This window comes from Barbus barbus, assembly GCF_936440315.1.
Source record: "Barbus barbus genome assembly, chromosome: 18".
NCBI lineage: Eukaryota > Metazoa > Chordata > Actinopteri > Cypriniformes > Cyprinidae > Barbus > Barbus barbus.
The window spans coordinates 25,814,732-25,831,821 of record NC_136746.1 but is presented as its reverse complement, the minus strand read 5'-3'; the positions used below and the strand labels follow the sequence as shown (position 1 = coordinate 25,831,821).

Sequence of the window (17,090 nt, the reverse complement as noted above, 5' to 3'; positions counted from 1 at the left end):
TCTACACACAGCATTTACAGCAAACAAAATAATAGACATCTTTCCCTGCTTTATATAGGCAGCCAGAAACCATCTGATTTCATCTGACATGAAAAGCTGTTTTATGGATTATATGACATAATTCAATCAATATACTCGCATAACAAATGCAGAATCCCGATTAGTGACAAACACACTGATCAGAGTCTGACAGTGAAATCTAACGCTAACTCTGACTTGGACAAGAGTGACATTTGAAGACTATTTAACCAAAACACTTTACCAACTGGCACAAGCACTAAAGCAAATCTTAACAGATATTATTAAGCAGAAAAATACAATCTATATAATCTAACTATCCATTTATGGTGTCTATTTTAGTCTTTTAGTCTTTTTTTTTTTACTCTAACCTATTTTAATGATTTCATCCACCTGAACTATGAGGGAACCATGAATGTTTTGAAAGTATTGAATGTCATGTCGAAAGCCAATTAAGCTTTTTAGAGTAACAGGATGGGAATTTACCGATTCTGATTCCACAGAGCAATTCTTGATTCATTGAACAATTCTTTTAGTAATTTTTTGGATGAACAAATTGATGATATTTGGAAATTGCATTCACAATTCACAAACAACCTATTGTAAAATGATAGGACCATTTCTGAATTCAACAGAACAGAAACAACAAATGGGAAATAAACAGTTCTTGGAAATGTGGTTCATATTCCACAATTATTGCATCTAACAACCTTTCAGTTCTCATTATCTTTCCTAATCCAATACCTAGGATTTATCATGCTTGAGGCATTTCATCTGTGAAAAAAGTCAAAAGGCATCTTCGCACTGCAAACAAAGAAACAGGATATATACACCACAAAAGATGCATTTACACAGCTGCTTGGAAGGTGATCGTTCATTCTTGTGCACAGTGGACAGAAAAGAAGATGCTGATCTCGATATCCTTAAAGTTTAAGGTGACTCTGATGCGTATATTGCATATTTTATGCATATTTATACATATTTTACAACGTTCAGTCTACATTTTACTTATTTACCAAAACTGTCAATTGAACAGAACATCGTGGAAATCATTCGGTTTCAATATTTTTAGAAAAAAGCATCCGTTCTCAAAAAAGAGCAGGCTCTAAAGGGCAAAGGGTCCAGCTGTCAGGACATCGTGGCAGTAAATGAATAAAGAATAAAAGGTCTGTACTTCAGGCCGGAGGATTGACCCATCTGACAACCTGTCAGCCTTCATACACACACACACACACATACACACTCATTCAATATACACACCACCAACCTCATCTGAAATTAAAGACCCCTTTCACTCACATACACACACACACACAGATATTTCATTATCAACTAGAGCTTATTGTAACCCTGGTCACAGGGTTGACTATTGATCAGAGAGCTCAGGCCTCAAGGGGAATAATCAAACCCAGAGAGATAGATTGGAAACTTTGATCTCTCTGCTCAAAGTGTCAAGCGCATTCTTTAAACAAGATGAATGTGAGGATACAAGGACTAGGTGATGTCTTTTGCAATATAAAATTCTGGAAATATGTCTTCCACAAATGATTGTGATTTCAAAGTAAACTAGACATGTGTGACCTGCTTTGTTGTTTTGATTCAGTCACTGTGCATGAGAATCAACGCATAACGACAACATAAAATCAGCTATACAGTAAAAAGATGCAAGAAAACAAAGACCAATCAAAATGCAATATGCAAATAGCTGTAGGGAAGAATCCCAATCTCCACCCACACACACAACAGAAAACACGTCACATAACCATTCAATTCATGCAGGTGCAACAATGAGCATCAGGGTTGCCAGGTTTTGACAACAAAACCCACCCAATTTCTACTCAAAACTAGACCAATAGTTTTTCGATGGGGGTCCCCTGGTAATTTATTTCCCTGGTAAAATTCGCATTGCAGGTGCTAAATATCACGTTATAGTCCAATTCCACAATGTTATTGTTTACACGGTTGTCAAGGATACGCAGAGCGAGTTTTAAAGCTAAAATGGGGTCTGCAGCATTTTCGAAAGTCTCAGTTTTTGAGGGCCGAAAATGCCGGAGTAGTGTAAATTACAGGCGTAACCGTAGCAAACATTATGCGGTCTAAAACGCAAACGCACCAGTGTAAACATAGCCTCTATCAATGTAGGTCAAGTTCATTTCTTAAAGTATACAAAATATGCTTACAAAAAAACAATTTAAGGGGATAGTTCCCCAAAAAATGAACATTCTGTCATAAATTACTCACCCTAATGTCATTCCAAACCCATAAGACCTTTGTTCATCTTCAGAACACAAAATAAGATATTTTTAATGAAATCCAAGAGCTTTCTGACCCTGTATAGACAGCAACGCAAATACCATGTGCAAGAACATCAGTAAAATAGTCCATGTGACATTAGTGGTTCAACTGTAATGTTATGAAGCTATGAGAATGCATTTTTTGTGCTTATGGGTTTGGAATGACATGAGGGTGAGTAATTAATGACAGAATTTTGATTTTTGGGTGAACCATCCCTTTAAGGCAAAAATCTGATTTTTAGGGAAAAATATCCCCTGCAATGGAAAGTTTGAACGTCGTTAAGAATTGTGGAATTTCAATACTTAAGAAGTGCATGAAATAATGCTTGTGGATCTTCTGTTGTGAAAATCTCACTGCACTGCACTACTACAAACATCAGTAGACGACATTAAGCCATTCGTCTGAAAGGAATCTGTGGCATGATAAGATCCTATTAAAGATCAGACTTAGATGGCACAATAAAAGAAAGTAAGCTGATCTTTATGTCTTCATCACATATCACGTCTCTGCAGGTGGATTTCACAGGGCACGCTGTTGTGATCAGACTTGTGCGTAAACAGGTAATGGCTTTTTAAGTACTCTACACAGACAGTGAGTGAGTATTGTAGAAAGCTGTCAGTGCATGTGTGAGAGAGAGAGAGAGAGAGAGAGAGAGAGAGAGAGAGAGAGAGAGAGAGAGAGCGAGAGAGACAGAGATTATCAGAGGAATGAGTGTCTAATTGGAAAGCTGAAGAGAGTGTTATTGTTCCAGTGATAAGCATCTTTAATTCGAAGGTATGTAGCCATGTGCATGTGTTCAGGCCCGTTCACACCAAGGACGATAACTATAAGAACAAAGATTTAGTAGATTTAATACTTTTAATACTAAAGTGGCAGATGACACAACTGCAGTGCATGTTTATAATAAACAGAATGCTATTGTAAGTTGATGTAGATGCTTAAACAGTATAGTTATCACACAAGCACACACACAGGGTCATGATATAGCTTGTTCTTACTGAATGTTCTTCTGTGTATTCAAACCATTTTCACATAGTAAATATTTTTTAAAAAAAAATTTTAAGACCACACATTTAGTTCTATTGATTCACTTTTTATACCATGATGCACAACTCCCTCAAAATATAATATATTGACCAAAAAAAAAGCCATGATTTTTCACTTGTTTAAAAGTAAAAAAAAACATGTTCAAAAAATATTACTTTGTGATTTAATAATTCATGCATCAGAGGGCTAGATATTGTACTGTCAAAATATCTAATCTTGCTTAATCAATTTGGTGAAAAGGACAAGATGGGTCTGCAAGCTGTCCGTTGCCCACAGTAGTCCAGTGGGTGTATGTGTGTGTGTGTGTGTGTTTATATTTCTTAAAGTTTATGAGATGCTCCTAAACTGGAATCTGCACACATCAACGGAATCTCTCCAGGTGGAATCTCAGCATTGGTGAGAGTCCAGTTCCCTACATAAGAAAAGTGTAAATCAATGGGAACTGGTCTCCATAAAACCGGACAACTTTCCAAGAGGTTTCCATGGTAATATTCAGCTTCAGCATCACTATGTAAATCTGTACCTATTGGGAACTCCAAATCCAAAGCAGCTCACATCTGCTTCTGAAAGAGCAGGATGATTTAATGAGGCTTTAACTTTGGCCCTTTAAAGCCACCGTAGCTGCAGGGGCTGTTAGCCATATCTGTGAGCGCTGTGGTTCATGAACCCTACTGGGCTAAAGCTCAGGACAGCGTTCTCCCAGGGCACTTTATAATGGATTCTACAGGCATGAGAGCACGCTGAAGACCTTCACAAGTCCCTCTGTCTCTCTCACACACACACACACCCTCTCGCTTCAGTAGTCACAGTTGTACCAACTTGCCCTGGAGTTGTGCTGGAGTTAAAAGAAAAACACACACACTTAAAACTTCAGCATCAATTCTTTTGATTTATGAAACTAAGAGCTCTGGCACTGAAATCTGATCTCATTTAATCACACACATTCAATTCTATATTACTGTAGCAAGCATAAACCTATTCAGCATAGCAACACCTTGGCAACCACCTATCAGCATTCTTGAAAACACTCAGAATAACTCTGCAAACGCATAACAACACCTTGGCAACCACCCACAAACACTCTAGAAAATAGCAGTGTTTCCAAACCTACTCAGAATAACTTGCCAACTGCAAATCAACACCCAGGCAACCACCTAGCAACATTCTAAAAAACATTCAGAATAACTTGGCAAGTGCATAGCAACACCTTGGCAACCACTCACAAACACCCTAGTAACTAGAAATGTTTTTTAAACTACATAGAATTATTTGGCAACTGCATAGCAACACCTTGCCAACCACTAAGCAACATTCTTAAAACCACTCAAAATAAGCTGGCAAGTGCATAGTAAAAACCACTCACAAACACCCTGGTAACTGGAAATGGTTTGAACTGTTTTTAAAACTATTTAAAATAACTTGGCAACTGGAAAGCAACCACCCATAATCACCCTAGTAACTAGAAATGCTTTCAAAACTACTCAGAATAACCTGGCAACTGCATAGCAACACTCTGGCACCCTTATTGGTTATGATTTACGTTATTGACGCAACTGAATAATACTATCAGAAATGTAAACTTGGCTAGTTTACATTCTCTTTATTTTCACATTCAGGTAATGTTTTGACTTCAGAAGATCATATAATGACATTCCAGGTCAAGTTGCAGGATTAGAGAGGAAGTTTGAGGCCTGAGGAACAGCACAGTAATTTGGCAGTAAATGATAACATCAACAGCACTGTCATCACACCTTTGGGAGAAAATGGGTGAGAGAGAGAGAGAGACTACAGGAGAGCATGATCTCTAGTCTCTAGATCATTAACACACATCACCCTGCAATTAAAAACTCATTTATCTTAATTACTCAACTAATGGGATGAGTCCCTGCAGAAACACACACACACACACACACACACACACACATACCCTCGAAGGACGGCTACAATGACATATACACACACATACACACATGCGCATATAGGTGTGAAAAGCCAACATTAATGCTCAGAGGGAAGCCTAAAGCCACACACACTACAAATACACAATCCACCCATCAGCCTGTCTCTGCTCCACTGTCTTCAGTTCTGATGTGACATGTCATTACTGCTTCCTGAAGTGTTCCTTCATTATATGCTGATTAATTTAACAGGGAATCTGCACTAATGAGATTCTGTGCGTGTAAAGTCTGTTTCTATAATGCAGCGGTTTACAAACCCCGGGTTGCGACCCTCGGGTGGATGATTTAAGGAAAACGTATGTAACCAGTTCAAGACTCCGGAAAGAAGCAACTAAACAACATAAACAACAAAACGAAAGTAACCGGCTGCTGCCTTAGGTCAGAATCAAATGTGTATTCGTGTTTACCCTCTGTTTTTGCAGCGTTTTTACATTGTAGCAAATCAGAGACGTATCTGTTGATTTCTATAACGCAATGACCAATCAGAGGAGCTTTAGTGAGTGTTCTTGCTCAGTCCAGAGTTCTGGAAGCTCGCAACGCGAATCCTCTGATTATAATGAACAAAGTGTAGGTGATGTAAACAAGAGATTAATTGTGCTGTGTTGACAAATTCATTGATTTTAGCTAAATTAGAGATTGCGATAAACTGAAATGAGTGACAGGTTTTTAACGAAGTGCACTTTGCGTGCTTTCTTTGCAGTATAGCTATAGCCTATTCTCCATTCATAATCTGAATAAAAGTTGTGTTTTTCACGCTGCTAAGAGGACCAATGTGGTGTACTTGCAGCAAACTTTCGGAAGTGACATCCGCATATTCTCTCAAAATCGCAATGGCATTGTGATAATTATAACTATGGACTGGACAAAATATGATATGTCAGAATAGATGTGCATGAAAGCAAGCACCCTCACTAATTTCAGAAGCACCGACAGTGATTTGATTTTGGAACTAAGCATCCTTCCGGAGCTCTACGGTGGGACTCCAGATCGGTCTATAGCGCAATTGTCTTTCCTTCCTTCTTTCTTTCTTTCTTTCTTTCTTACAGGTTCATAATTAATGTGAATTATGCATAATGTATAATTAATTCTAAAATGAAGATCATGGTAACCCACTAGTAATGACTCAAGAATGATCAAATTCTTTTAAAGGAACTACTAACTACTTGGATCAGTATTCTAAACTCCCTAATACTGACTGATGTGATTTAAAGCTTTTGAGATATATGTAAGGTTTTGGATAGTAATGCCTCAAGTGTTACTACATCCTTCTGAAGAAACTACTAATTATTTGGATCAGTATTCTAAAGTGAAGCTCATGGTAACTCACTAGTAATGATTTAAGTGTTACCAAATCTAGCAAAATGAATTACTAACCAAAACAAGTTTACAATGACTTCAGTAATTACTAGGGAGTTATCATGATCTTCACTTTAGAATACTGTTCCAAAAAATTAGTAATTCCTTCTGAAGAATTTGGTAATATTTGAGTCAGTACTAGTGGGTTACCATGACCTTTACTTTAGAATTAATTATACATTATATAATTATGAACCTCATAATTTTTGTTTTAAAATGAATAAATGTTTTATTCATATTAATTATGAACCTCTATACAGTAGTTCTTAGGGAGGTATTAAAAAATAACAGTTACTGATTAGCTAATAGTGAACTACCACATTCGCCTAAGCACTATTACTTACTAATTCATTAATCAGAGTTTGTTGTTAGTTACTAATAGTTACTAGAGTGCTAATATTGCGTTACTCATGTGTTCCATATATATATATGGTAACACTTTATGGTAACGCTTACTGTTCCATCATTAATGAATAACTATACAAGAACACATGAGTAACGCAATATTAGCACTCTAGTAACTATTAGTAACTAACAACAAACTCTGATCTATCTATCTATCTATCTATCTATCTATCTATCTATCTATCTATCTATCTATCTATCTATCTATCTATCTATCTATCTATCTGTCTATCTATCTATCTGTCTGTCTATCTATCCGTCTATCTATCCGTCTATCTGTCTGTCTGTCTGTCTGTCTGTCTGTCTATCTATCGTTCATTCAGTCTATCGTTCTCTCATTCTATCGTTCTGTCTATCTATCTATCTATCTATCTATCTATCTATCTATCTATCTATCTATCTATCTATCTATCTATCTATCTATCTATCTATCTATCTATCTATCTATCTATCTATCTCTGTCTGTCTGCTTGCCTGCCTGTCTATCTATCGTTCATTCTGTCTATCATTCTCTCATTCTATCGTTCTGTCTGTCTGTCTATCTATCTATCCATCCATCTATCCATCCATCTATCCGTCTATCTATCCGTCTATCTGTCTGTCTATCTATCGTTCATTCTGTCTATCATTCTCTCTGTCCGTCCGTCCGTCCGTCCGTCCATCTATCGTTCATTCAGTCTATCGTTCATTCAGTCTATTGTTCATTCAGTCTATCGTTCATTCAGTCTATCGTTCTCTCATTCTATCGTTCTGTCTGTCTATCTATCTATCTATCTATCTATCTATCTATCTATCTATCTATCTATCTATCTATCTATCTATCTATCTATCTATCTATCTATCTATCATTCAGTCTATCCTTCTCTTCTCTCATTGTATCTATCTATCTATCTATCTATCTATCTGTCTGTCTGTCTGTCTGTCTGTCTGTCTGTCTATCCTTCTATTGTTCATTCTGTCTATCATTCTATCTATCGTACTGTCTGTCTATCATTCTATCTATCGTACTGTCTGTCTATCATTTTATCTATCGTTCTGTATGTCTGTCTATCTGTCTGGCTCTTTCTATTAACTATTAAACTATTTTGACAACTTTCAAAGAATCTGAAAATGACACTTAAATTTGAATTCATTTTAATGCTTCCTAATATTCAAATTTAAAATTTTACCCCTGTTTGCTACTTTAGTTCAAATTAAATTCAAATTCAAGAATTGCACTGAAATTTAAAAGACATTTGTTACTAAATTCTGAATGATGTGTAACCCCTATGTTAACACAGGAAAGAAACTGCGCTTATCAAACTATTTCATATGATCTTGAACTCAACCTGAAGAGAGCGACATCTTTTCCCCTTCCTCTACCCATTTTCCCCTGCTTCTTTGATTGTCCCCTTTAGATTCACACACAACAGCTTTGAGAGAGCCTGCAATATGAATTCTAATAGAGCAATTACCATTATGAATGATAACTAGGGATATTCCGCTGATCTAGGGTCAGGACCCATGCAATAGCTCTTATGATTACGGAGTATGGAATCAGGTTCAGGAAATAGCAGTGCTCCGCTAGCCAGCGGGAATGTTTAACCTACATCACGGATCCCTGTCCTATTGATTAGACCATTAGACTTGAACCGCTCAGAGGAAATTGACACAAACCCCTTTTCATATGAAATCTTTGCATTAATGCTCCACAATTTAACGGCAAAGCTATCAGATTTCTTCAGAATATGTATCCGCTCATTTTTCAGCTTTCCTCTAAAAACTGAATAATATGTCATTTTGTGTGTGATTTGGAGGGCTGCACTGCTCATGTATCGATTCTCAAAAATTATGTCCTCGAGCCTCTTCACTCAACAGTTACTTTAAGAGACTATTTTGTGATCACTGCCATTAGCCGATAACCATTCACACACTTGGAAGACTAACAGAAGACTGAACTATCAAATATACATTTTTATTTAGTAATTTCTGAGTAAATACTATGTGCAAACGACATAACAAAACTGTTATTTGCCATCTGCCACCCGGCTCTATAGATATTAGCTATATCCCAAACTCATATCAGTTCCCACTAAATAACATTTTATTAAATAAACAATATCTATGCTGTCAAACGATTAATCATGATTAATCACAACCAAAATAAAAGTTTTTGTTTGCATAATATATGTGTGTGCATGCATGTATATAATAAAAATGTTATGTTTATATATTAAATATATATATATATATATATAAAATATAAGAATATAAATATCTAAATGTATATTCAAGTAAATATTTTCAAAATATATACTGTGTGTGTATTTATATACAGTATACATAATAAATATACACAGTACACATACATATACATTACGTAAAAACTTTTATTTTGGATGCAATTAATCACGATTAATCATTTGACAGCACTAAAAATTGCAATTAAATATGTTTGTTCCAAAAAATGGCATTTGATACTTTCCTGGTTAGGTTTCTCTCTCTCCTCTACCAAAAGTGTCCTATCAAAAAATAAATAGATAAAATAAATCAATCTCATGGCTGGAGTAAAATAACATAATATAATAAATTACTTTATTTATTTATTTATGTGCAATAGTGTTTACACCAGGGGTCTCCAACCTTATTTCATTCGTAAGTTACTTTCAAAAATGCAAGCAGCTGAAAGCTACCAATGTTATACAGTACTTAAATCTCTTAAATAATGTATCAATCCAAACTGTTATACACGGCGTTGTTAAAATGTGCTGGAAATATAAAAAAAGTGCCAAGTTTTATGACAAAAGCCAGCAAATAAAATTAGCAGCACTATGCACTTTTTGTTTGCATAAACAGTCATGGCCAGATTTTAAACTAACAAAAAATATTCATAACATGTTATCTACTGACATGTACTACATGTTCAAATAAAGATTTGACCATTTTTTTTATAAAATTACAACATATCTGTCACGTGTCGGTTTCCTTTCAGTTCTGTTTTGCCTTTATTTGGTAGTTCCTGTCCTTGTTTAGTTAATGATTCATCATATTCACCTGTCTTGTGTTAATTATCTCGTTTACTCCTTTGTTCCTGTTCCATTATAAGCATTCAGTTTTGTTCTAGCCTTCGTCGCGTCTCAAATTAAAGTTATGTTCATGCTGTTAATCCTGTTGTTAATACGTTTACTTCATTAAAGTACCTGATTATTCGGCATCACTCGTCGTCCTGCTTTCATACTCCAGCAACGCGTAACAATATCAGCTTTTAAATCTTTTTTTTTTTAATAAAAGGATGTCAGAATGATAAATTAAATTTTATCTGCTTCATAAACAGTTCTACATAAGCTAATGTGCATTCTAAAAATCTCAACACTTCTGATAAAAAGGTAGGCTATTTTCCACAAAAATTTGGTCAGATTTTCGCATTGGTCTGAACAAAAATATGGCAAACAGACTGAATGAATTTGTAAATCCATAGTTTGACAGCAGGTGGCGCTTATGAACAGCAGAACAGAGCTGTTTCCACGGTAAGCAAAGGTGCGCTGCTCTTTATTACGCATTACACAGAGGGAAGATGGAAAGCAAATGCTATCGATACTTTTCTGAAGACCGTCGGTTTCCTATTATGTATTCACACAAATAATGAAATCATATATTCATTCATATAATTTCCCTCAGCAGTCTGCCTTCAGTCATGTTTTCACATAAACCGAAACTACTCTACATGTGACTCTTAATAACTTTGATTAAAGCTGAACTGTATTTACTGTGAGTTTTTCAAATCGCGATAATCAAATACGGGTTTAATGATAATTAAAATACGCAACGGGATCATTAAAATAACCTCACCGCCGATATGTCAATACGTCTTGGCGAGCTACCTCTAATCAGGCCACGATCTACTGGTAGCTTGCGAGCGACGTGTTGGAGACCCCTGGTTTACACAATACTTCAGGACTGTAATGTGAGCAACATGATAGAGTCTCAATCAACTTTTGTCACAGCTTACAACTTGCAGTGGAAACTATATGAGCCCATGAAGAGCTCAAGACAACAAACTGAGCTGCACCACATAAAATACAATAAATACGCCAATTAAAGGTGAATTTTTTTTATGTAATTTGGGGATGTTTTTGTACTTATTCCCACAGCTTTGCATTCAGAGGCAACTACAAATCATTCATAGGTTGAATTCCCTCAAAAGATGTCAAAAGATGAAACTGTATGTTTGAGCATCACAACCAACATTGAGCAAGACTTGCTCAACCAATAGCATGAGCTTGGAGTGGGATTATGTCTCAGGGTGACCAATGGTAGACATTCAGGAAGTATGGTTTGTCCTTTAATATAACTTAACCAGAAAACATGACTTTTTCAACAACATTTGCATATGTAAACATGTTTTAAAATTGATAAAAATTTGTTCAAAGCATATCAAATGTGAACACAGGCAATTTCGGAGAGGCAAGCAATACCAAGCTAGCTTTAAAAGCATATATTCCCACCCTCCCCTCCTGATTGCTATTGGGATGTGAAGAGACTGTCAACCAGCATAACAAAAAATGTTTTTGAACCAAATCACCTACCCTGCTTTTAATTATTTTATTTTTTTTTATCAAAACTTTGAAACAATGTTAGAATGAAACACATCTCTCAACACTACTCAGAAAACATGGCATTAAAAGCAGCCCACTTTTACTACGTATATTCACATACAGTCTCTCTCTGTGAGTGGTTTGGTATTTTGCACATAATGCAGTGCCATTCAGACACTCATTGTCATTTAAGTGTCAAATCTATATATACACATATACAGCCTACAAAACCCATTCAACACACACTTACGCAAAATTGAGCCACTGAAGGTTCTCAATGTACATCTGAAATATATCACAGAAACACATGGTGTAACCCTCTCTCTCTCTTTCTCTGACTCTCTCTGTCTCTCGCCCTTCATTCTGTTCCTCCCTTCGCTCCGTCTGTCTCATGCTGATAGCAATGAAAGTGATCTACGGAGGAGGCCATGCACACACAAGTACACAGCTCCAGTGAGTGTGTGTGTGTGTGTTTGTTGCACTGTGGGAAGGTTTGTCCTGCTGTGTTAAGCTCATGTATGGACTAAATCGACAAAGGCTTTCAGTCACACACACACATTATCCCACATCCTAGGAGACTTACACCACAGCAGAACTAATGTGACGCATACAGGCCACTGTCCTTCACACTGGAGCATGAAAAATCATACTTCGCTCAACACTCAAATCACTATATATCAAAACATGATATTAGTCATTATATAATTGTCTGATTATGAGTAGTTGCCCTATCTGGAATATATTGAGATGATCACTGCATATTTCAAATTCCAATTACATACTGTCATCCAAATAAGAGATTCTGAAATGAGTATTAGAAATGCCATGAAATGCACATTTTCATATATGTGTCTCTTTCCCCTGCAAAGAAAGCGGTCTGCTTCACATTCTCTGTCTAATTCACTTTAAACATGTATGACAAATGCACTCCGAGTTCATTTTATATTCAGATTCCAAGCAAAATGTTTATGGTCATTCAAGGTTAATATTATGTAATAATACAGAGGAGGAGACAACGGTTTACAGTATTTGGAATCAAGAGGATATAAAAATAAAATTAAATATTTACAATGCTAAATCGCTAAAAATTAAATACAGAAATAAAAAAAAACTAATATTTTATATATTTGTTTATATTTTATATTACTATTATTATTATTATTATTATCTAAAATAACATCATTCTACCCTTTGAAATATTTGTTAACACAGCCGAAAACACTTAAATTTAATACAGCAATAAAGAAAACCTAAAGTATTTATAAAATATAAAAGGAATATATTAGAATACATATTATTATTATTACTATTATCTAATATCATGTCATTCTACCCTTTCATAAAACAAGTTTACCAAATAAGCCAGGCTTATTTCAGTTAGTCTGACTTATTTTGATTCAAATCAACTGAAAATACATCAGACTAACTTAAATAAACCTGGCTTATTTGGTAAACTTGTTTTATGAAACAGGCCCCCTGTGAATTGTTTGTATTTGTTTACAAAGCCTTAAAGGAACACATACATTAATAAACTGCATAATCTTAACAAAGTTCAAAGTTTATACAATTAACCACCAGACAGATGTGATAATCATGATGGATGTGACTGACCTGACATGATTGTATATCCAATTCCACGTGGTCGACCTAAGTCTTGATCGATCGCTGTGATCTTGTGGACTTCATAACCCTACAAACACACGCAGACAACAGGCATTTAATGAGAGCTAAAGCAAGAAACGTGCAAATTATGCAAGCAAGTGCTTAAATTGTATTTCGTTTGGACAGTATATCTATTTGTTTTTATCCTTTGTTTTCAATACACTTTTCATGAAAAGTGTGCTTGTGCATTTCAAATAAATGCCACTTGGTTTTATTTTGTCTAATGCAATAACTATCAGAAATATTAAGTGTTCAAATGCTTTTGTGTGCAACTGTTGAGGAAACTGTTACGGGGGCATCAGCTTCAAAAATGAATGCATCAAATGAGACATGAAAACAACAAACAGAGAAATATTCTGAGTTTGAGGACTCTTTGATCCTGAATGAGAAACAGTACAGATGCTTAAGGAGAAAAGTGAGAGAGCGTCTGCCATTGATCCAGCTAATAGTGTCTGAGAGCTGTTTATGCTTCATTTCTGCCAACACTCCACTGCTATTACAGCGCACAATCAATTACAGCACGTTTAGTGCAAGAATGTGAGGAGGAGCGGGGGAGAAATGGTTGACAAAAGCGGCTGAACAGGGGATGATGTGTGGCTGAAGTAATTTGCGAGCCATTCTCTTGCCGTCCGCACAAGTTGAATGTTCAATCATGCACACGTCTTTCTCCTTCTCTTTCCTGTCCTCTCATCCTTAAACATTCTCCCTGCACCTTCTTGTCCATTCCTCCATCCTCCCTCCATCCTCTTGCACCATTTCAGATCAAGCGCTTGACAGCCAAATTGTGTTTGCCCCTAAAAAGCCTTTAAATGTCACCCTGACAAAACAAAACGCCAAACAGCGGTGCAAAAACTCCCCACTTTTACCGCAAAACATTGTTTTTCTCTCCGTTTTAGCTGTTGTCAAACCTTGGTCCATTTGGCAGCTGGATTCAGTTTTCTACGGTATGAGCATGAACCACAGAGCTGTGTGTGTGCCAGAGGGTCAAGGTTTGACAGGTTAGGATGGACAGCGAGCACCTGCTGGTAGATGACGTAACTACACCAATCTATGGGACATCCAAAAATATATATATATATATATATATATTCAAATATAGTAACGAAGGCAAATTTATTTTTAAGAGTATAAAAAAATCATGAAATATGTATAATTGGTTATAATAAAATATTTTGAGATTTATACTACCGTTTAATAACTTTTTTTTAAGAAAATCAATACTTTTATTCAGCAAGGACGCATTAAAATGATCCAAAGTGACATTCTCGCTCCTCCTCTTATTTGCACAAAAATATTAACTGATTTCAACATTGATAATAGTGAGAAAGGTTTCTTAAGCAGCAAATCAGCATATTAGAATGATTTCTTAAGGGTCATGTGACGTTGAAGGCTGGAATGATGATGCTGGAATTGCATCACAGGAATAAATGACATTTTAAAATATATTCATAAAGAAAACTGTTGTTTTAAATTGTAATATTTCACATCATCATTGTTTTTACTGTATTTTTTTGATCAAATAAATGCAGCCTTGTTGAACATAAAGAAAAAAAATACTCTAAAATTGAGTTATAGTGTAGAATTAAAAATAAGAAATACAGTAACAATTGTGAGATAAAAGCTTGCACTTGAAATTTAAACATCACACTGTAATATATAATGTCAGTTATGAGAAACAAAGGCACAGTTGTGAGATTCACACAATTATGAGAAATAGCGATGCACCATTTTCTGACACAATTACAGTATCTCACAGAAGTGAGTACACCCTCACATTTTTGTAAATATTTTATTATATCTTTTCATGTGACAACATTGAAGAAATGACACTTTGCTACAAAGTAAAGTAGTGAGTGTACAGCTTGTATAACAGTGTAAATCTGCAGTCCCCTCAAAATAACTCAACACACAGCCATTAATGTCTAAACCGCTGGCCACAAAAGTGAGTACACCCCTAAGTGAAAGTGTCAATATTTTGTGTGGCCACCATTATTTTCCAGCACTGTCTTAACCCTCTTAGGCATGGAATTCATCAGAGCTTCACAGGTTGCCACTGGACGACATCACGGAGCTGGTGGATGTTAGAGACCTTGAGCTCCTCCACCTTCCGTTTGAGGATGCCCAACAGATGCTAAAATAGGGTTTGAGTCTGGAGACATGCTTGGCCAGTCCAGCAAGGCAGTGGTCGTTATCATGTTGGAATACTGGCCTGCGGCCCAGTCTCCGAAGGGAGGGGATCATGCTGTGCTTCAGTATGTCACAGTACATGTTGGCATTAATGGTTTCCTCAATGAACTGTAGCTCCTCAGTGCCAGCAGCACTTATGCAGCCCCAGACCATGACACTCCCACCACCATGCTTGACTGTAGGCAAGACACACTTGTCTTTGTAATTACTCCTCACCTGGTTGCTGCCACACACGCTTGACACCATCTGAACCAAATAAGTGTATCTTGGTCTCATCAGACCACAGGACATGGTTCCAGTAATCCATGTCCTTAGTCTGTTTGTCTTTGCGGGCTATCTTGTGCATCATCTTTAGAAGAGGCTTCTTTCTGGGACGACAGCCATGCAGACCAATTTGATGCAGTGTGCGGCGTGGTCTGAGCACTGACAGGCTGACCCCCCCTTCAACCGCTGCAGCAATGCTGGCAGCACTCAGACGTCTATTTCCCAAACACAACCTCTGGATATGACACTGAGCACGTGCACTCAACTTCTTTGGTTGACCATGACAAGGCCTGTTCTGAGTGGAACCTGTCCTGCAAATCACTGTATGGTCTTGGCCACCGTGCTGCAGCTCAGTTTCAGGGTCTTGGCAATCTTCTTACAATTAACAATTCTTTTTTTCAGATTCTCAGAGAGTTCTTTGCCATGAGGTGCCATGTTGAACTTCCAGTGACCAGTATGACAGAGTGAAAGAGATAACACCAAATTTAACACACCTGCTCCCCATTCACACCTGAGACCTTGTAACACTAACGAGTCACATGACACCGGGGAGAGAAAATGGCTAATTGGACCCAATTTGGACATTTTCACTTAGGGGTGTACTCACTTTTGTGGCCAGCAGTTTAGACATTAATGGCTGTGTATTGAGTTATTTTGAGGGGACAGCAGATTTACACTGTTATACAAGCTGTACACTCACTACTTTACATTGTAGCAAAGTGTCATTTCTTCAGTGTTGTTACATGAAAAGATATAATAAATTATTTACAAAAATGTGAGGGTGTACTCACTTCTGTGAGATACTGTACATTGTTATTTTCTAAAGGCATGAACTGGCATCCATATGTAGTGCATATTTCACTATATTCAAGCATTATGGTGAATCTTAAATGACCATCTCACCCAAAATATAGATAATATCAGAAATATGGTGAGAAGTAAGTTATATTTTAGTGGTTTAAACAGCAGAGAGTGATAATAAAGAGTGATAGTAAGATAGAGATTCCAACAGAAAAACAAAGCTACACGGAGCTACAAATGCAAACCTCTCAGCAGCATGGCAGACAGGAATTAATTCATTTAATTCATACAAAAACATATTCATTTATTTTAAGTCATTTTGACAAATCTTCAAACGGATCTTTCTATACAATGACAACATAGTGGTGCCTGTCGAGCTCCAAAATGGACCAAAAATAAATAAGGTATTCAAAAAACCCTCATAGTTATTATTAAAATCATCATATAACCATATGAAAAGTACGTGAGAGCATTTTTGGATGTGAATATATGCTAAATTTGACCTTGAAAGTCATGTTCACTA

At 36.3% G+C, this 17,090-nt stretch overlaps 1 protein-coding gene across 1 annotated transcript in view; it reads right to left on the bottom strand.

The window, feature by feature from the left end:
- cdh23 (cadherin-related 23) overlaps nucleotides 1–17,090 on the bottom strand; it is a gene marked incomplete at its 5' end in the record, with an annotated part of 216,819 nt that overhangs the window by 129,341 nt on the left and 70,388 nt on the right. Inside the window, one exon of the mRNA XM_079440403.1 lies at nucleotides 13,265–13,343. Coding sequence (XP_079296529.1) covers nucleotides 13,265–13,343 — 79 coding nt within the window. The remainder of the gene's footprint in view (nucleotides 1–13,264; nucleotides 13,344–17,090) is intronic.